Source organism: Rhagoletis pomonella, unplaced genomic scaffold (genome assembly GCF_013731165.1).
Source record: "Rhagoletis pomonella isolate Grant_MI unplaced genomic scaffold, Rhpom_1.0 Rhpom_scaffold_00013, whole genome shotgun sequence".
Classification (NCBI taxonomy): domain Eukaryota; kingdom Metazoa; phylum Arthropoda; class Insecta; order Diptera; family Tephritidae; genus Rhagoletis; species Rhagoletis pomonella.
This window is the reverse complement of record NW_023458567.1, coordinates 9,224,868-9,245,997: the sequence shown is the minus strand read 5'-3', so window position 1 is coordinate 9,245,997 and position 21,130 is coordinate 9,224,868. Positions and strand designations below refer to the sequence as shown.

The window sequence follows — 21,130 nt, the reverse complement described above, 5'->3', positions numbered from 1 at the left end:
TTGTTTTCCTAACCTAACCTAACCTAATTACTTTCAAAATAGTATTATTGGCATGATATAGTTAAAACTAAGATATTGACTATAAAGTAGTACCATATACCCTAAAAATATAAACATATATGAGTTGAAATTTTGTTTTTTAAAATTCCAAAAACAAAAAAAAACATACAAATATAAATAATTCATAAATTTTTTTCAGTTTTTAAAATTTGTTATGGCCAAGCTGTAATAAATATATAACATTTAGACACCAAACACAAACAAAAGTGGCAAAAACTTAGAACATATTCAGTTAAAATACCTTTGAATGTAAATTCTTTATAAATTCTTAGGTTTTATAGATACATATTCAAATTAAAAACATACTTATAACCAAACAAATAAAAACAGCATACATATATGTATGTACATATATTGTATAATAAAAGTGTAGCGCATTATATTTTGGCAGGTTAGGGCCGTACTTTTGACAATTTTTTTTCACTTACGGAAATTAAACAATTAAACATAACCTCCAAACTTAAAATTAATTTGACTAATTTTGCAGCAACGAAATGCAAGTGACGAGTGCAGGTGGTTTGAACAGAAGTTGGATTTCTAAATAAGGTGTTGAATATGAAAAATGTTTGCAATCGGAAAAAATTGCTTAAAAAATATATGTACATAAATTATTTAAAATTTTAAATTTCGTGAAACAAATTTATGTAAACAATTCAAACTGAATGAAAGTCTGTTCAAATTTTGTAAATACTTTTAGAAGTCCTATTTCATGGCATAATTTAGCATCAAACTGCTATGATTTAAACGGGTTTTTTCGATCAGCGCCCGAATGTAGGCCACAAATTTTCATGCCCTTTACTTCGAAATATTTTACGCCGATTCAACGGCAATCGAGTCTATTACACTCAAAGCACTGTACTGCCGTACAAATGCAATTTCAGTGTTGCCAGCAACATATTGACTGTCTATTTTTCACCGGCCACTTTTAGGGAAAAATTTAGCTCAACTACATACTATTTAGTTCAGAGCTACTATTTTACTATTTTAGCAGAGATTTTTCGGTTTCAGTTTGTTTGCAGCAATGTTGCGCAACATATACCCGCGACTCGGAAACATGTTGCTGAACTATTTTTTGTTTACATTTCCACAAGGCTGATTGAAAATGTCATTGACAATTTCTCAGACTTATACGCCATGCAGCAGTGTTTGACAACATATTTTTCGGCAACATATTGCAATAAAAATATTGGCTTGGTGGACTTTTGAAATTGCAATACTTACTTGTCGAAATGTTGACATGTCGAGCTACATACTTTTGGACTATATATTGCCTGTGGCATGTTGCTGCTGCAGTGTTGTCAGCAACTTGTTGCTACTGACGAATTGTACTCTCTAAAATGTTCGGAATTTCGAAACACCTACTTTTTTGACACTATGTTACCAGCAGCATGCTGTAGCAGGAAAATGTTACGAGCTTTTAAAATATTGTTCATAGGCATAGAGTCTTTCACAGATTATGTTGATAAATATTACAAGTTGCGCCTATTTTCTCCAAAAAAAGTAGTATTATAGTAACATGTTGCCAGCAACATTAAATTTGCTCATATAAAATATTATCATAGTTCTCACTGGCATTTGGTTTCATTTGCCGCGTATTTTGAAATAAAACAGCAAATAATTTCCGCATCGCTTTCCGGATTTTCCACTTCCCAAAACCCTGCTAACCAGCCCGCAACATTTGTTGCGCACCCTCTTTTGTCCCAATAGCGCATGTTTCTGCACCACTTTTCCCTTTCCCCTAACGTTGCTAGCCCTCTACCCCTCCCAGCCAACCCTTACCCAGACCTTTCTACTCTTCGCTTCAGACATTCTCCGGCTCGGGCAACTTTCGTTCGCAGCAATGACACACCAACGCGCTGAGCCTCTGCCCCAGCGCCGACCAAATGGTCAGCGACATCGACGACATATTACAGCTGGAGCTGTGTCGCAGCGATCCCGAGGCTGCCGCCGCTGCCTCTTTTTGCAGCATCTGCTGCTGCTGTAGCAGCGCTGCAAGTGCACCGTTATTCGAGAGCGAATTCGTTGTTGTCTCCGAGCTCCCCCGTTGTCAAATCTTCGAGGGCTCATACGAAGACCCACTAGCCATACCTAAATCGATGCTCAAACTTGGCTCGGTCTCACCGAGTTGCGCGGGCGTAATGACACGCGGCAGTCCAGTTGTAATGAGTATCGTATCGCTGGCGTCCACGCTGCCTATGCGTATGGGTGGCGGAAGACAAGTGGGCATTTCACTGCCACCGCCTCCACTGCTGTGTAGCGTATTGTTGCTATTGTTGTCGTCGCCGGTGCCGGTGGTGCCACCGTCGTGACGTGATGACTTGCGACTGCTGTCGCCTCCACCGCCGCTGCTGCTGCTGTAACGTGGATTGCTTGTGTGGCTGCAGGGCACGTCCAGGCTGTAGGCGCGCAGGCGCCCAGCACTTACCAGCTCCGAATGTGTAGGCAGTCCAGCGCCAGCTGCTAGTGACTTGTGGCGCAGCCCTGGTGACTGCAGATTATTCGAAATAGTGCAGCAGATACTCTGAGGCTTGCCAGCGCTGCCACTGCTTCCGAGTAGCGGATCAAACGCGCCACCACCTGCTATCTGATGTGCGCCCGATAAGCCGGTGGCATTGTTGTTGCGCGCCGAACACGGCGAGCTGCGTGTGCTGCCGAAACGTTTGCCACCTTTGTCGAAGGAGAAGCCGAAGTAGTCGGAGAACTGTTTGAGCCGTGTCTTCCAGGAGGATTTGGAAATTGTGGCGCCACCGCCGCCATTGCCGCCTAGGCCGTTGGACGTGTTGGCTGCCGCGGCGACAGCTGCTGCAGCCGCTGCTGCGGCGCAACAGTGCTGCTGCAATTTCGGTTGCAGCAATTGGGTGGGCGAGAGATTGCCATTCGATGATGACTGCAAGTGCTGCAAATGCTGCTGTTGTTGTTGATGGTACTGCTGCTGGTGGTGGGTGTGGACGTGTTGGTGTGCATGATGATGCTGACAAGACTGCTGACCGGTGCACGCGCCGCTGACATGTGCCGCCATGCCGGCACTGCACTCCACATTTGGCACATTGTTCGGATTGAGCGGCTGCGTGGAAGACTGTGTGGCGCCAGATGCACCGCCACCACTGCCGCCACCTACGCCGCTCCCCATGCCAGGCGCATTCATATTCAAGTCTTCGCCCAGCCGACTGGCGGTCGCCTCGAGGCTGCCACGATTCTGACGATTGTAAAAGACATTGCTGTCGGAGATGACCTGCTGCAGGCCGTCGGAGAGGCGACGATTATTGGTGCTGTACTGATCCAGACTGACGGCGCGATTGGAGCTGAAGTGACAGCGATTGGAGTGATAGCCATGTATGTTGCCATATGAATTGCGTATGCGCTGACCACCGCCACTGCTGCACATCTCACCCATCATGGAGGGGCGCTTCTCACGCGAGGACTTACGCGACGTCGAATGAGAGGATTTCGAGCGATTGCTGCTGCCCTCGGTGTCCACTTTGAACTTGGAAGTCTTCTCGGCGACCTGTAAGAGGAGAGCGATGAGTGAGTGAGTGAGCGTCTTGAAAGGAGACTGGAGCAGCATATTTAAGAGTTAAGTTAGAGGAGCGTACGAGGGGTGTGCCTTTGTCATTATTGTGAATGACCGAGAAACAATTGAGAAGACATACGAATGGATAGAGCACTTCTCAATACAAATACTTTTAGGCGCTAGACAACTTTCGCGATTGAGATCTTTAGAATTCGTGTGGAATTCGTACATATGTTTGTACACATATTGCGCGCATTTTTTGGTGCTAGGCCTATCGCTCACTGATTATTTACCGGTTTTACTGAGCTATAACGTGCATACTTTTTGGCGTTAAAAATATTTTTCAACTATCTAATGGTTGCTTGAATTTCTGGCGTATCTAACCACTTTGCTCTTTAAGGAGTTTATTCTATTGAATTCACAAGAAGACTTTTACTGGGGATACAAATACGAAGACTGACACCTAAAATATGCATACTTTCAGGCGATTAAAATTTTGAATAGTTGACGTTATTATGGCTTATAGAGGATGTGAAAATTTTGCTTTTCTTGATTTGCTTAACACAGTTTCTGCCAAGTATGAAAATGATTATCGGGCTTTTGTTTCGGAAATGAACACACTATCCATACTTTCAGGAGCTCAGTACATGCTAAAACACATTTCTCTCGAATGACCATTTTTGTTGCTAGGAGTGCGAAAAAATTTGTATGCTTTAGGACTCTGCTTTGTAGTGATGTTAACACTATTCAATACTTTTAGGCGTCCTTTCTATATTAGCTTTTTGAACAACTGAGGCAAGCATACTTTAGGCCATGGATAATTTTTTTTATACAGTGCTTACTTTTAGGTGCTCAGCGCGTTCTTCTCAACTTTTTTTTTACTTTTTGTTCACGCAGTTCTATTTTGGACAATTTTAAGAGACATTTTGCTTGCGAACATTGCATATATTTTGGCATAAAAAGTACTGCATACTTTTAGGCTTGGAATCTTTCAATTGTTTGAGTGCTTTTTACACAATCGGAGCTATCGATTTTATTTCCAAATCAGCGCTTCGCTTGAATGCAAAAATTGAAGAATTGCGTACTAAAAGGTTGCATACTTTTGGCGAAAAATTTTTGACATTTTTTATTTTAACTATGAACAGACTTCTATGATCGGAACAGTGAACACTTTTATGAACTGCGTGAACTAAATACAGTGTATTTAGACGAAAGCTAGCATGTTTTAGGCGTTTAACAATTATTTCTTAGCTAGACAAAAGTATTTTGCTTTCTTTGAGCTTTAAATTTTTATCTCTTAGGGCTTAATTTAATTAGGAAAGCATTGGAGGGTAAGTTGGCGAAGTTCGCATACTTTTGCGTGCAGGTTATTTTCTACAAATGCTCGACTTATTCATTTTTTTAAATTATAAGTGAACTTTCAACATTGTTACGATGCTGCTAAGATAGATTTGATGAACTCCGTCACGTTTTTGCATTAACTACGAAAACATATTAAAGCATGTTCGATACTTTGCATACTATTGGGTGCTAAATTAAAAAATAAAAACAAATTGTTTGAATTGAATTGAAAATAAATTGAAACTTTCAAAAAACTTAGCACGTTATTAGAATGTTTTTTTTTTTTACTGATTCAACCAACTGCAACTCGTTTTGCAGAAAAACGTGCATACTTCCAGGCGTTGAACAATCGCTTTTTGAATACTAAAACGCCTTTACACACTTCGAATTGTCAATTTGTATACTAAATCTTTTCCTACTATTTGTTGCACTGTCAAAATATTATGCAGCACGTACTCTTAATTTACCTACTTTTTGGCATACAAATTTGCAAATAAACATGAGACCCTTTTGGTCTTTCCGTCTATAAAAAGACGTAGAAGGTGGTGAAAGAGATTTTTTTGAATACAGTTTCATAATCTACAGAGTAAACTGCTAAATACTTGTATACTTTCAGGCGTTACAAAATATTCTTTTTGTTTTTTGTGTACATAACAGGCCTGAATATTTTTCAACTATATTTTTTTATAGCGGATATATAAAATGGTCTTGATTGCCTACATTTAGGCAGATGATTTCTTGTTTCATCATTTCAGCGAAATTTTGAGCTATCCGGGCCAAAACCCATATTTTGACTTAATGGCTATGCATCGTCTTGTTGCCTGTAACTATATATAAAGCACTTCCAAGAAAAAAAAACAATATATATGTTTACTTTCAAGCAGTCTTGCCAGATTTTTTTTTTTCAAAAACCGTAAATTTTCCCTAAAAAAAGTATATTTTAGACCAAAAAACCGTTAGCTTCGAAAGCGAAGAGTTTTAAAAAATTAAGGTTGTCTAATTTTATTAACCTTTCAAAATCGGTTAGCATGGTCACAAGTTATGCGGTAACATACATAAAAAAATATTCCGTCGAATTGATAACCTTCTCCATTTTGTGACGTCGCTTAATGAAATGAAACATTTAAATCACATTTCGTTTTAATGAATTCTTTGTATGTAGTAAATACCGGAGCGTGCTGGAATTTTCAGTTTATTTTTCACTTTATTCAAATTGATTTGGGATAATATTCTTTTTATATTTGCTCTGGCGACTGGAATGCAAAGGACAGCTGAGAACATTTTTGTTTAAAATGAGGAAATGCTGCTTCTTTATCGTCCCCTTTAATCGCAAAAATTTTTCTTAAAAAAAAAAACCAAAAGAGAAATTGCAATTTATCGGAAATTAAAAAAAAAAAATACAATTTATACCGTAAGCTCACCCAAAAACCATAATTAAAAGTTAAAACTGTGAGTCTGGCAACATTGCTTTCAAGCATTTCTCTTACCTCTAAGTAAATAAAGTGTCACTAAATTAGTGCCATATAACTCTCGTGCAGGCTTTCTACGAAATAATGAGCTATTAAGCGAGAGTTTAAAAATAAGTAGCATACTTTACGGCTTTTACGAGCGCAAGAGTTTACAATTTCTGAGCAACCCTCATACTCTCTCAGTTTGTGTGCCTTTTTTGTTAGCGACTGCCCATATCAATTACATAAATTTGCCATTGTACGCCTAGCAGTAAACAACAAAAATATGCTTTTACCCCTTTTTTGCCGGCACCCCCTTTCAGGCATAATTTCTGGCATATCAACCAGCATAGCTTATAATTACGCAATTTGAGTAACGGATGCTAAGCCCTTAATTTTTAGCTGTCATAATGCTTAAATTAAGCGTTCTAATATGACTTAAGTGACCCCGAAATTATGCAATCATTTTTAATTATACGCAGCACTGCCACAAAGCGCAAAACAAAAACAAAAAAACTGTAAAATGTTTGCAAAAAAGGAAACAATTCTAAACTAAGCGCAGGAAGCACTCAGCACCCGTACGCTGCAATCGTATGCACGAGCTAAGCGCGCCCGTTATATATGCTAAAGCTTGCTAAAAATGCTATGTTAGAGCAAACAGAAAAGTGTAGCATACTTTTGTGCGACATAACCGCACAATAATTATAATTGGGAAATGTTACAAGCTGTCTGTTAGCACCACTTTCTGCACTTTTATTGTTGTTTGGTTATGCTGTATGAATGGCTTTTTATTAAAAAGGGATTCACATAAAAATTACAACTACAAAAACAATAACAACAAAAATGTGCACAAACAAAAAGACATTAAAATTTACATAGCGCAAGAAATGAAGCATAAAACAAGGCTGTATAGTCACCATGCACAACAAGCAGAACACGAATTAATTACACGCTGGCCCATAAAAATATGCAACAATATTTAACTCACGCCTCAACGCACACACACACTCACACTCACACGCACGCACACAGTCAGGCAGTCGGACATTGTTTGCTACGCCATTGCACCGGCTGTCAGTCAGCCTCGCGACCAGCCGTCCAACCGCAAGCTCAGCCTCGCCACTAAGTACTCAGCTTGTTTGGAGAGCGCGTAGTTGGAGGCGAGCTGCCCGCGCTTAATCATTGTAAATTAAAATAAAAAGCTGTAAGTTGTAAGTATTTACAAGCGCCTCGCCGTCGGCTCAAAAAGGATTAGCGCACGGTCGTGCCATATTTTTGAGCGCATCGCTGGCTTTACTGTTATTAAGCATACTCAATTGTTTTTGTTGTTGTTGCTTCAGCTTTTGTTATTCGTATTTTTGTTGTTTGTATTCAGGCTTGTAATGCCAAGCGAATTGTCATAAAGATAAAGTTTCAGACAATAGCGCAGTGGCGCCCGTAAGTAGGCAATGCAAATTCAAATAAACAATAAATAAATGCTGATGTTTCATAAGTCTTGACTTTTCTACTTTGAAAAATATGTAAGTTGACCGAGTGCTTTATGTGGGTGGGATAATACGATGTAATTTGAATTGAAATAATTGTAAAACAAGCGGTGGTAAAATAATGGAACGGAAGTGTAGAAATTGAGAGAGTTATAAGCGCGCAGTTTTTATAAAATTTTAATGGAAAGTTTATTACTCACTCTGAAAGAGTATCTAGGTATGAAACAGCTTTGGAAGTCGACAGCGTAAAATATGACTAGAGCTTTAAGGGGGTATGTGTTCTTGAGGATTTTATAGTTGAAGGCTGACAGACGAAAATGTTCATCGAAAAATCGAATGCAAATGCAAATTCTATGAAGAGCGATAACGACAAAATTTTCGTTAAAATCAATAAAGGCAAGTGATAATTATATCGATAACACTTTCAATGAAACCAATAACAACAATCGATAGCGATATCGATAAATAATTTCTATATACGCATTGAAAACAATAGCAAAAGCTATAACCACAAGAAAACTAAAATATTATCGCTAACTCTCAGGGAACGAAAATAACCATTAAATATCAAGATTCTTATCTAAAGATCATTGCAAAATCGTTATTTTTTTATTTTAATTCGTTAAATTTGGACTTCTATTTCAGACTAACCTCTAAATTTGATTTTAAATTTTTTGGATAAAATCTAATCGTTATCTATATTGGAGACCGCATTTTCATTACCGAGTTAAATCATTTGTGATCTAAAAAATTAAGTTTGAAGATGGCGGTTATAATATGACAAAAAAAAATTAAAATTAAAAATTACGAAAAAAAAATATCGAAAAAATATAAATTCAAAAACAACGATTATTTTTCATTGAAAAGATAAAGGTCATAATATAACGGTTAAATTTGATCATAAAAGTCCAATTTCAATGGTTAACCTATGATTTTTATTATAGGGATCATAACTGTTAAGGTTAAGGTTAAATACATACTACATACATGAAACGATGTCAATAACTATAATAATATTCGATAGCACTTTAGCTACAGACAACCAAATATTTATCGATAGTCCTGAAAACAAGTAAAATTGTATCGATAACTACAGCGTTAACAACAACAACAAACAGAAAAATATCGATATCGTTAAAGACATGATTCTATTGAATAACAAAGAAGATAAATAAAAATATATATTTATACATATAACAGCCATATAAAAATGTCGAAAGCGATAACGATACGAAAAAGTATCCACCTATATTGATATTTATCGAATTCGAAAGGTGACAATAGTAATACCGATAGTGATAAAGACATAGACGATATTAAGGCAAACGATATCATTTCGATAACTAAAACCATCAAAATAACAATAACTATTACTTTATTGATAGAGCCAAAGGTACAGATTACGAAAAAAAAAATAAAACTAGCACGGCTAGAAAAGTTACATCATTTAACAAAACGGTATCTACAATATTAACGATAACAGTATTGATAATTGTGACACTACCAACTTTAACACCAAATATAATATATAGTTACGGAAGTAACACCGAAAATGCTATCGATAACGATTAATAAAATTATGGTACCGATAAAGATATGTATAAAAAACAACGATGAAGGGAAATAAAACGATAACAATAGCAATAATCAAATCGATAACAGTTACGTTAACAAAATCGATAGAAAGATAGATAACAAACCAAAAAACTGAAGGTAGCAGCTTTTAAATAAAGGTTTAGGAGAAAAACTTTGCCAAAAAAGAAAAAAATACCATGACAAACTAATAAGACCAACCGAAATCTAGGTTCGAATCACTTTTTCTCTCCGGCATGATTAATATATTTTGTATTTGAATTAACTCAAGAATGTTATCTCTATTAGAAGCTCAATTTAAGATCTAATTTAATAGGTGTTTAACCAATTTCACCGTTTAAATGAAGATGATTTTCTGTGGTAACACTAATGAACTACCTAATGAGTGTGCACTCAGTGTTGCCACGGACCATTTTTTCCCTACCAAAATTTCTTACCAAAACCAGTCAAAACATACAAAAAATTCTTTTGAATTTTTGTTAATTAATTTTTTTTCCACTGTCAGGTTTATAAAAAATGTAGAGCAATAAAAACAAATTGACTCCATATAACAATTCATTTTGCTCTACATACTCGCACAAATATACACTCACCAGATTGTGTTTCCGTACAGTGTTTTTTGTTTAAATATTTGCAATGTTGTTCGTAATAAATTTTTTTTTCGTTAGTTTTTAATAGAAATATAGTTGTTTCTACATTAAAGTGCGTATAAAATAATGATTCACAGTTTTTACAAAATTTAGGAAAATTCGACAAATTTTCACCAAAATTTCCAACTTTTAAACAAATTTTTTTGAGTAAGCAGTTTGGTAGCTCACTCAATTTTAGTATAATAAAATGCAAGTTTTAAGTGGCTATAATCTACCGTTGATTTTTGAGGATTTTTATTGCTGATGATGTTGCTCATATTCTGAAATTGAGTTATGTAACTACAAAACTGCACATTCAAAAAAATTCAAAATTTTATTTTAAGTTGAAAATTTGTCAAAGTTTTCTAAATTTTGTAAAAACTTTGAATTATTAATTTATATGCCATTTGATGCAGAATGAACTATAGTTCTATTAAAAATTAACGAAAAAAAAATTTTGGCGAAAAACGTTGCAAATATTAAAAAAAAACACTGTACGGAAACATATTGTGGTTAGTGTATTTCTCTTTTTTTATTATAGTTATTACGTGGGGAATACTTGCACGGCCACCTAAGAAGATCTATTGTGCTAAACCCTTATTGTAATCACTCCGAAGTAAGGCTCAGAAGTTAGGCGTCTTGGAAGGTGCCATGCTTCAAATTTTGGATGGAGAGGACAATCGTTGCCCAAGCTGTGTCAGTCTTGTAATGGGCAGTCCCATAAATAGAATATGCTCTGAGCTTTTCTCCACCAACCCACAAAACCTTCAGTCTACCTCTACAGAAGTGGGCAGCTCCTAAATAGTTCTGTAGTGTATTCTTTAGATGTACCGCAGAACGGCTCCGGACCATGCATGTGCATTTGGGCTACACGCTTTGCGAGACAGTCAGTCCTTTTGTTGGCACATTTTTCTGGAATATTGGTCCAAGTACGCCTACATGCCTGTATGCGCGTCGTCCATCTATATACCATACTTGGGACCCTTCATCAATCATAGTTATTAGCGCTTCACAGCAGTCTCTTGCAGGAAATCTGACCTTTTAGCGTTAGTTGAAGGATAACTTCGGTAGCATGAGGTCCGTCAACTTGATAGCGGGATCATCCAGGAATTGCTTGAGAACTTTCAGAAAACCCCGAAGATCTCCACTTTTCATGCTGATCGTATTGGGCAAGCCATAGGGCGCTCCAGCAGGCCTCTTTTTCAATGAGAATATACAAAGGAGGGATGCCAGTAATGACACCAATCGCATATTCAACAACGGGTTTTACTACCGTATTGAAAGACCAATACTCTGCTATTGTAGGCACATAAAATATATATGATTGTTTATATTGTATTTTGGCAATAATATGGGTATACGTTTGAACTTGCGAATCAGGTATATTTAGACGTTCTTTATAAGAAAGAAAATTTGTCTTTTATTAGAGAGATGATGCGAAGCTTCTGAAAAGTTTCAGTACACGAAAAATAGTCAAAATCTGAGGAGAGCTACGAGCAACCGAAAACTTTCATCTACGAGAACGAGAATAGGGACTTTTTAAACTTCTATTATTAGAGTTGCTGAAATATTGTTGGTTTCCTCAATTTTAAGAAAAGTGTGCATTGATTCGTATAAACGATCTAGCAAAACATCGCGAAAGAGTAAAAGAATGACATTAGAACTTGGGTAATTTTACAAAATATTTCAGGGATTTATTTCTTCCATTTAAGAGCTCCATCCTTAGGCGATTCATGAGTCCAGCTTTTATTTAGTTATTCGTCTACTCAAACTCTGCGAATCCAGAATCCACTAAGAAAAAAAATTACAAATTTGCTTTCGTACGACTTAATGGCTCCTATCCTACCCGAGATTTTTTTGGCACATGTGTGTGATACCCTTTAGATATGCTGCTCCATTACTAAAAAAAATTACATACACTATTTCTTTGGAGTACGAAATTCCCAACAATAAATACGCCCCCCCCTCATACCGAGTATCTACTTACATCCACTTCCGTAGCCGTTTCCGAATCGCCACTCTCACTACCCTCCGGCAAATCGTGCAGTTCAGCTGCCAAACATTGCGGTTCATCGACGGATGTGCGTGAAGCGGATTTCTGTGATGGTATACTCCGGCGGGACTTCACACTAATGCCCGATTGTGAGCGTGGCATTTGTGGTGAAATACTGCCGCCAGAGTTGGTGCCACCACTGCCGGAGCCGCCACCACCGGCGCCAGCTGTGGTAGTTGTGCTGGTGCCCGTTGAGGCGGTGCTGGCACCTGCTGCACCCTGACCATTCGCACCAGCCGCTGGACTATGAGCATGTGTACCGCCGACAGCAGTTGTGCTGCCGCCACCATCCGAGGCAGCGCTAATATTGTCCGATGCGGCCATGGAGGCGGCGTCGGCGACAGATTTGCGCGATTTATTTTGAGCATCATTTAAGCGTCTGTGAAGTAAGATTGAGGGTTAGAGCAATGAGCAAAATAGTAACTTAAAAATAGGAGAGCGGGAGAGAGAGAGCGATAAACGACTCAAACTCACCTATAGTAGTCGAGCGCTATGCGCACTGGTATTATAATCAATTCAATCACTTCAGGCACCAAATCGCCCAAGGCTTCGAAGAGCGGTAATAGCACCAAACCGATAAAACGCACCTGTGAACCGGGCTTGCTAACTTTATCCGGATCCATGAAGGGTGTGACGGGCAGTCCTTCAGACTTTTCGGCTGCGCTTTGTGCGAAAAATTCCTGTAACAGACGATCAAGCCAAGGTTCGGCGACATCCATGGGACGCGCTTCGTTTGAGATGTCTGCCACTTTGATGAGCACCATGCAGAGCTGTTAGGGGGAAGAAAGGGAAAACGAGAAGGGAAAGTGAGATGATGAGACATAAAGCCAAATGTAAATAATCTGATGAACTGAACTCCTTAAAGTATACTACAAATTACGAAAATTATTAAACTGAAAAATCAAAAAAAATTCTTATCCAGCAAAAGTAAGTTACAAATAGTAAAACTTGTTTGTTGTTTTTTTTTTCAGCTCACCAAATTGATGTGCGCACGATTTGAGTAATCGAATATGGGTGTAATCTCTTTGAACTGTGTTAGTATCTCATTGTGACGCGCCATGTCCGTGGCCAAAATGCAACGTATGATACCCTCACGTATTTCTCTGTAATTGAAAACCGAAAAGAGCAAACGAACATGAACATAGAGTAATATAATTGCACAATACAAAAGGAGGAAAAGAGCAAAGAAATTCCAGAAAATTCTAAAAGTGATATTTGCATTTTGTAATGGAACCGCTGCAAGGGATTTTGTATGACATTTTCCAAGGCCAGCAAATTTTCCACAACTCGTTATTTTCACAACTCAAAATTAAACAGAGGAATATTTTTCAACATATTTTCCTACCATCAAAGAGAAAATTAAAGCCACAAATAGCTTTGTTAGCAGCCAAACACCTGAATCGTTACGGCGCTGAACCATCGAAATTTTAAGTAAAATATGTACATTCAATAGTGTCATTTACTTAAATAGTGTCATAACTCAAAAATAAAACCAAACTCGAGAAAAACGGCTTTAAAGTTTTGAATTTACATATACTCCCATAGTAAAAATGAATACATATTTTATTCTAGTGAGCTACTGGCAATCAATACATCTATGAAATTTCTATACAACTTAGGAGAAGAAGAGGGGGTAATTTCTGAGTAATTAACTCAATATTTGTGTTTTTTGGATTATGCCACTATTGAAGTAAAGGAGCGATATCTATTTTCCTCATGTTGGAAAACTGGAAAAAAGTTGAAATAGATATTATCCTAATATTTTACATTTAATACCTCGCCAAAACTCAATTGTATTCCAAAAATACAAAATACTCCACTTTTTGTGTAAAAAGACTTAAACTTGAGCCAAAAATTAAAATATTTATTTAATGAAATTCCTCTTTTTAATTACAAAGAATTTATCATATTCTAAAAAGTGAATTTTTTCATTTCATTTAAGCCAAGCTTTTTGTCAATGTATTAAAAATATTTAGGTTTTATATTTTCATATACAAAAAAAGATTGGTACGGTAGCATATTTTAAAAAATATTGTTTGAGTTTTCTTAAAAATATTAGTGTATAAATAATATCATAGTTTTAGGTAAAAATTAATGAAAATTTTTAATTTCGTAGGCACAAAAATTAAGTTGTGCTCCAAAAAATAAATTGCTTTTATTTTTACTAAAAAAGCGTTAATTATCCTTTAAGTGATTATTTTTTCAAGTTTTAAGCAAAAATTAAAAAAAATTAAATCTGAAAAATAAATTTTTTTTCAATACAAAAATTGAGTCCTGCTTTTAGAAATAGTTCATTGCTTTAGAACTGAATTTTTTTAATTTCTAAAAAAAATTCAATTGAGAAAATGTTAAATATTGCATAACTATCAAAACGATGCCATTATTTTCCTGTCAGTTGCTCATGAAAATATTAGAGTTTACATTTTTTCAACTTATAAGTAAAAATGAATTAAAATTAAAAATTGCTTAAGCATAAAGATTTATGAAATTTTAAAATTTTGAAGCGCAAGAAACTGAGATCATGTATAATTCAGAAATTTTTAATTTTCATCACTTTTAATTTTAAATTTTTACATAAATATTTAAAAATGCAAAGTTTTTTTAATTCTTTCGACGTAAAGGCTAATAAAAAAATGGATTTCTTTTAGGTAGCTTTTAAAAAATTTTGTGTCCCATTTTTTCAAAGTTATACGCAAAGTTTACCAATATAATAAAATAAAATTTATTCGGAATAAAAAATACTGAGAAGTAACACAAAAATTTCCATATTTTTAATTAGTTAGGAAAAAATGTCGCTTACGCTTTTTTGGCGGGCAAGGCTCGATATATTCTGTATATTTTTTTTATATCAAATTTTGTTTTTTTCCGATCAGAAAATACTTCCGTAAGAAAACTTTCATTGAAAATTAATATTTTTTTTCCAAACGGATGAAAAGCACAGTTAGCCGGCGAACCGCCAAAAACGAGCGAACAGCAAAACGATACTCAAATCCAATTCAAACTGTGTGCAATATTTAAAAAACCAGGGACGGTAATTATTATGAATAAAATAATTTAAATAAATAAATTATTTCAACGATGTTTTTTTTTTATTTTTTTAGCTATGCACTTTTTTTCAATAAAAAAAGTTTTAAATTATATTCCCTAAACAATTTTATTCCGAATACAAGAGGCGAGTTAATTTTAGTTTCTTATTTTTTTTTTCAAACTAAAAAATATCTCTATAAGAACACACATTTCCAAATTTTTTTTTCTAATTTTTTTTTATCATTTCCTTAAATTTTCCTTTAGTTTTGTGCTACATATATGCTACGCAGAATATAATTCTAATCTAGTATAATTTTCTTTTTATTAATTTATGTACTAGTCGACAGAAAAATATTTTCTTATAGACAAATGAGATATCTACAGACTAAAACTTGCAAACTAAAAAATACTTGCACAAAATTTCATGCCAAAAGTTTATTTTTCTAAAATAAGAATAAATTCCTTACCAAAAATTTAAAATTTCGTTAAAAACTTCCATGTATGTAATTTTAGAAAAATTATTATTTTTTAAATTTATAGCCGAGTCGCCATACCAGTCAGCAAAGGAGATACTCGTTTAGCGATTACCGTCCCCTCAAAAGTGAAACAACTTGCACTGTATATCGTATGCTAAATTTCCTTAATTTTCTTCAATATTTATATCTCTTGCACCTATGAAATTATGCTACGTTCAGCAACTTTTTGAAAGCATATTCATGACGGTTGCTCAAGTCATAAAAAAGTTGACTAAAGCAGTCAAGCAAAAAGCGAGAGAAAATAATGGGGAAAAAATAAAAGCAATTTCTCATGCGCGCACACACACACACACACACACATTGAAACAGCGGTCATGAATGCAAAAGTTTTAATTACATTTTCGTACAACTTGACCCACATCACATTGTACGCTCTCGTAAGTTACTTAGTTGTTTGACTGGCGTTAAATTTGTCTACATTGTATTTAATTTTTCGCATTGTTCGTCACTTTTCTGTTGAAAGTTTTCCATTTTGTCGCTTTTTAGTATTTAGATTGTTTTTCGTAGTATTGTTTTGTTTTGACTTCCTTTTTATTTTATTTATTTTTTGTTTTTGTATTGAAACTGCTTACGTTCGCTCCCTTATAATTTGCTGCCTTTCATTGGCTTCCTTCAAATTATGTTCTAAACAAATGTTAATTGTAAGGCAATCGGTATAATTACCTCAAAAAACTGTGCGTCTTCTGCTTTCGTTTTGTCCTTTAATAGCATTTGATTGTTATGCTTTATACATAAATATATAACTCATACATAAGTATTTGTAAAACATACTTAATTGATGGACGACGGGGCGTATGAGTGGCCGCTAAGGTGAATGGCAAATATAAAACCAAAATAAATGTTTCTGAGTGTACATATATTTTCCTATCCATGACTAATTGCAGCCTCTACCAGCTATGCAGCCTAAATTTAGGCTATCAAAAATATGAAACATATTTTTAGTGGTGCCCGATATAAGCACGTGAGTGCCGGTCAAGCGTTGTCATATGACACCATTTAAAGCTATAAAATGCCTGTGCGCATGTACAAGCACATATATAAAAAATATTCAAACTCACATATGTATGTACATCTGCCAACACAGCCACAAGCAAACGTAACACAAAACCAAAATATTCATAGCGACGGTGCATGGCCGCAAAAAGGTGCTGGTATGCAGTAAAAAAACGTTCGAAAAAAAAGAAACCAAACCTATGCACACATTTTTTTTTTGTGGCTAATACTCATACGCGCACACATGCACCATATACATGCGCAAAAATCTATACGTACATAGGCAGCTTCACTAACAGTCATATAAACTGAATATTCTAGCTCGGCGGCTACGGCTACATGCGGTATGTGTAACATTTAATTAAGTGTTGAGCCGGCGGCCAGGTGAATTGTAGCAGCTTCAACGACGCAAAAAAAGCATACAGATGTACATACATATAAGCCACGGCTATGTACTTGCTTTGACAGGCGTGAGTTTCACCACTACCACCATGACCAACACCCAGCCATAACAGTTTATAAGTGATGAGCGCAGCGTGTGCGCTTATTTAGTACTCGTAATTAAAATTTTTTACTATGTAATATACATCGTTGTCGAGCGTGTAAAACGGAGAGTGGAGTTTTCGCTGTGAGTTTACGCTTTTAAATTTATGTATTTGCATATACATCTTTTCCTGTATGTGCGCTTACTAATGATATGCAAAGCTTTGATGCGATGATTTTTCGAAAAAAATATACATATATATTTTTTTTTTACGCTCAATGGTTTTGATGAAATTTTGAGATATCTGATATATTAAATGGAAGGAGAAAATTTGATAAAACTAAAATTGAAGAGGAAAAAATAATTTAAATTCATGGTGAGATAATCAGAAAATATGCGTGAAAAACTAAAAATTAGAGAAATAATCAATAAAATAACAAGTATTTTTTAAGCAAAAAACCAAAACCGACTTCAATCTCATACAAAAATTTAGGAGTACCGTTGATTTATTCAAGATTCAATGATCGGAACGAAAGCAAATTAGTATGGGATCACTTTCGAGGTACCAAGTGGCCAAAAGTTATGCGGCAACTTAAATAAAAAAGTATTTTCCGTCGCATTGAAAACCTCCTCCTTTGTTTGAAGTCTGAAGTCGGTTAAAAACAAAGAAAATGAAAATTAAAAAAAAAAACAAAATTTAATTAAATAAATAACAAGATGAAACAGAAAAAGATAAATAAACCAAAAAGGAAATGAAAAATGAAATAAGTAAGCAAAAATACAAACGAATTTTTTGTTCATCGAAACTGAACCAATTTAGTATGGGACCACCCTGGTCCAATTTATTCGGCAATACACATAAAAAAATATTTCGATGAATTGATAATTTCCTCCTTTTCGGTTAATAAAATAAATATTTCATTAGGAAATTTTTAGGTAAAATAAATATTACGAATAAAACGAAAATAAAACAAAATTTCAAAAATAAAAATTTTATAATACAAAAATTTTCCTAATTCTAAGAAAATGCAAGAGAAGATTAAAAACGAAATAAAGTAAAACAAATAAAATAAAACGAAGCAAAATTTAGTAAACTAGAAATATAAAATAAAGTCAATTTAAATTAAATAAGACGGAAAAAGATGCATAAATAAAACAAAAAATTAATAAAACTTCAATAAAAAAATTTAATAAAATTGCATGAGAAAATGGTCAGGTAATATAATTAAAAAATGTTAGATATATAATAAAATTAATAAAATAAAATATTAGAAAAAAAATATTAAAAAAAATTATAAATAATCTAGAATTAGAAAAGTATTTTTAGCAAACGACGAGAGAAATAATAAAAAAAATATATAAAACAAAATATAAAATTATGGTAAAACAAAGTAAAGTCAAATAAATTCAAATAAAATAAAATGAAGTAATAAAAAGCAGAACTAAATAATATAAAGTAAAATAAATTATAGTAAAATAAAATAAAGCAAACTAAAAGAAAGAAAAATCAAATAATAAAGGTAAAATAAAAAAATTGTGTCCAAATTACAGAGCCAGAAAATTAATTTAAGAAGATAGTGAGAGAAAACTCTTTAAAAATACAAGAAAAGAGATCAAATTAACTTTGAAATAAGATAAAATGAATTAAGAATCTATGAAACAAAAAAATTAAAACTAAAAATTTAAATAAAATAAAAAAAAAAAAATATCAAATACTTTATAACTAAAATAATTTCTTAAGAAAATTTTAAAATCTTTTTTGAATAACATGATTTAATATAGAAATAACAAGTAACAGTTCGGTTTTTCGGAACTGTTCGTTCATGTTTTCGTAATTTGTCGGAACTTTTCGCCGCACCTTTCCGGTATTGTAGGGATTTTTGAATCATTTGAGATATTTTCGAAACTTTTCGAAATTTTTAAGGAACTTCTAAATTTTTTTCCTGAAATTTCCGAAATTTTTTCGTATGTCCTAATTTTGTATAAATCCCTGTACTCGTTAAGAGACATTTTTAGGCTATTGACGAGACTCTTCGTCTTCTAATTGAGACCGTAGTAGATTTCTACGGAAATTTCAGATTCAGTTGTACATTTAATGGAATAATTGCGGCAATATTACTGTTTATGTTCATCTCTTTTACGCAAACATGTCCGCAGTGAAAAGGCACTCCAGGCATTGACTAAACTAGTAGATTGACTGGTATAAGCCTACACGGTGGCACATCAATTCAACAATCTCCAAGAACATGCTGCGCCGAGACTAGCGACATCTGTCTTCGAATTGTCAAAGCCAAACAGAAAACGCAATTAATTGCTCTTCTCGCGAATGTCGGCGCTGTCGCTATGCAAAGTTGCCAGCGCGTCTCAGCGCAAAAACACCACCTCGTTTTTCACCTTCTGCTACCGCCTCCATCTCAAAGAGCTTAAAGATAAATCTTATTAACTAATGATTCCAAATAACTACTAAATAAGGAAAAATTTATTCCTTACGTTGCCATGGCGCAGAGTCGAGTAGAGCGTGGCATAGCTTGAGAAAATAAGAAGCAAAGCAAACTCAAGTACTAAAGCGCGTGCGGCTAAGTCATTTTAAATTTGAATTAATTTGTTTTTGTTTGTAAGTGTAACTAATATTTTTTTTTGTCAAGAGTATTTAAGGCAAAGCTATAGGAACCAAAGATACTTTAGAAAGAAATGTAACGAAAAGTTAAGAATTTATGTACTCCGTTGACTGCCGTAATAGAGAAAACAAAATACCTACATATTTACATGCATACATAAATACATTTTGATTCTTTTGATAATTTAAATTTAATCGGAACTGGACTTTGTGCCCGAAAGAGCTATTAGTTTTTAGCGTCTGCTTTTATTTACCGAATATCTGACAAAATTTTTAATAAATTTTTTTGTAGTAATTTTAAATAGTCAATTCTGAGGGAATTTTTTTATGTGTGTAACACGTAGTTTTTCAGAAGGCACAAAATTTAGCATAATACCCTGCCGTAATTTTGGGCAAAAAGTGTCCCAAAGTATGTTTTTTTTAAATATTTTTTGGAGAAACATGATTTCTACGTTTCAACGGTAAAATTTAATAAGTTAATTCTTGAGCTTCAGCAGCAAAATTTTAATTTTATTTTGTGAAATTTTTTTGGAAAGTCAATTCTTACGTGCCAAAATCATACTCCACATTTTTGTGATTTTGGCTTTTACTTTTTGGAAAGGAGAATTTTGCGCTCGAAAGCAAAACTAAAATTTGAATGTTTGTTTTGTTTTTGAAAATTTACTATACAAGTTCTTGCTTTTGTTTGGGGAAAGTTAAGCTCTATACTCAAAAGTAAAATTAAAATTGAACGGCCTTCTTCTTGAAAAAAAAGGTTTAAAGAGCTTTATAAAGTAATATTTTCATAAAAATTTTCGATTTACTAAGCAGTTAAATCCTCTTTTATTTTTTATGAGTTCGGGTGCTACTGTTTTTAACGGACTATATCGTTAAAAACAAAATCCAGATTTTATTAATTAATTTTTTTGGAAAAATTTATTTTTACATTTCAAAACCATAATCAAAAATATTGAACTCCAAATTTTAGTAATTTTTGTTTTGGAAAATTGATTTCTATATTAAAAAACTATAGTTAAAATTTAAACAGTATTTTTTGTGATATCAAAATTATTGAACTTTTTTTTTGATATCTTTGTTTTGTCCCAAAATATAAAATTTTAGTCATTTTTGTTTTGGAAAATTGTTTTCTACTTTAAAAAACTATAGTAAAAATTTAAAAAGCATTTTTTGTGTTAGTTTGTAAATTTAAAAAAGGTTTTTTGAATCTCATTTCAATAAAATAATTTTTACACGTCCAAATGGATATCGAAATTTTAGCACATTTTTGTTGGAAAACTTAATTTTCCCAAACATTTTATAAAATAATACATGAAAAGTAATTTTTACGCTTCAAAAAAGATTAATTAGAATTTTA

The 21,130-nt window shown here is 34.1% G+C and overlaps 1 protein-coding gene across 1 annotated transcript in view; it reads right to left on the bottom strand.

The window, feature by feature from the left end:
• Positions 1–815: 815 nt before the first annotated feature.
• LOC118748333 (high affinity cGMP-specific 3',5'-cyclic phosphodiesterase 9A-like) overlaps positions 816–21,130 on the bottom strand; it is an 80,441-nt gene continuing 60,126 nt past the window's right edge. Inside the window, exons 5-8 of the mRNA XM_036482708.1 lie at positions 13,096–13,222; positions 12,594–12,889; positions 12,054–12,498; positions 816–3,565 (exon numbers count right to left, since the gene is read on the bottom strand). Coding sequence (XP_036338601.1) covers positions 2,108–3,565; positions 12,054–12,498; positions 12,594–12,889; positions 13,096–13,222 — 2,326 coding nt within the window. The 3' untranslated portion in view covers positions 816–2,107. The remainder of the gene's footprint in view (positions 3,566–12,053; positions 12,499–12,593; positions 12,890–13,095; positions 13,223–21,130) is intronic.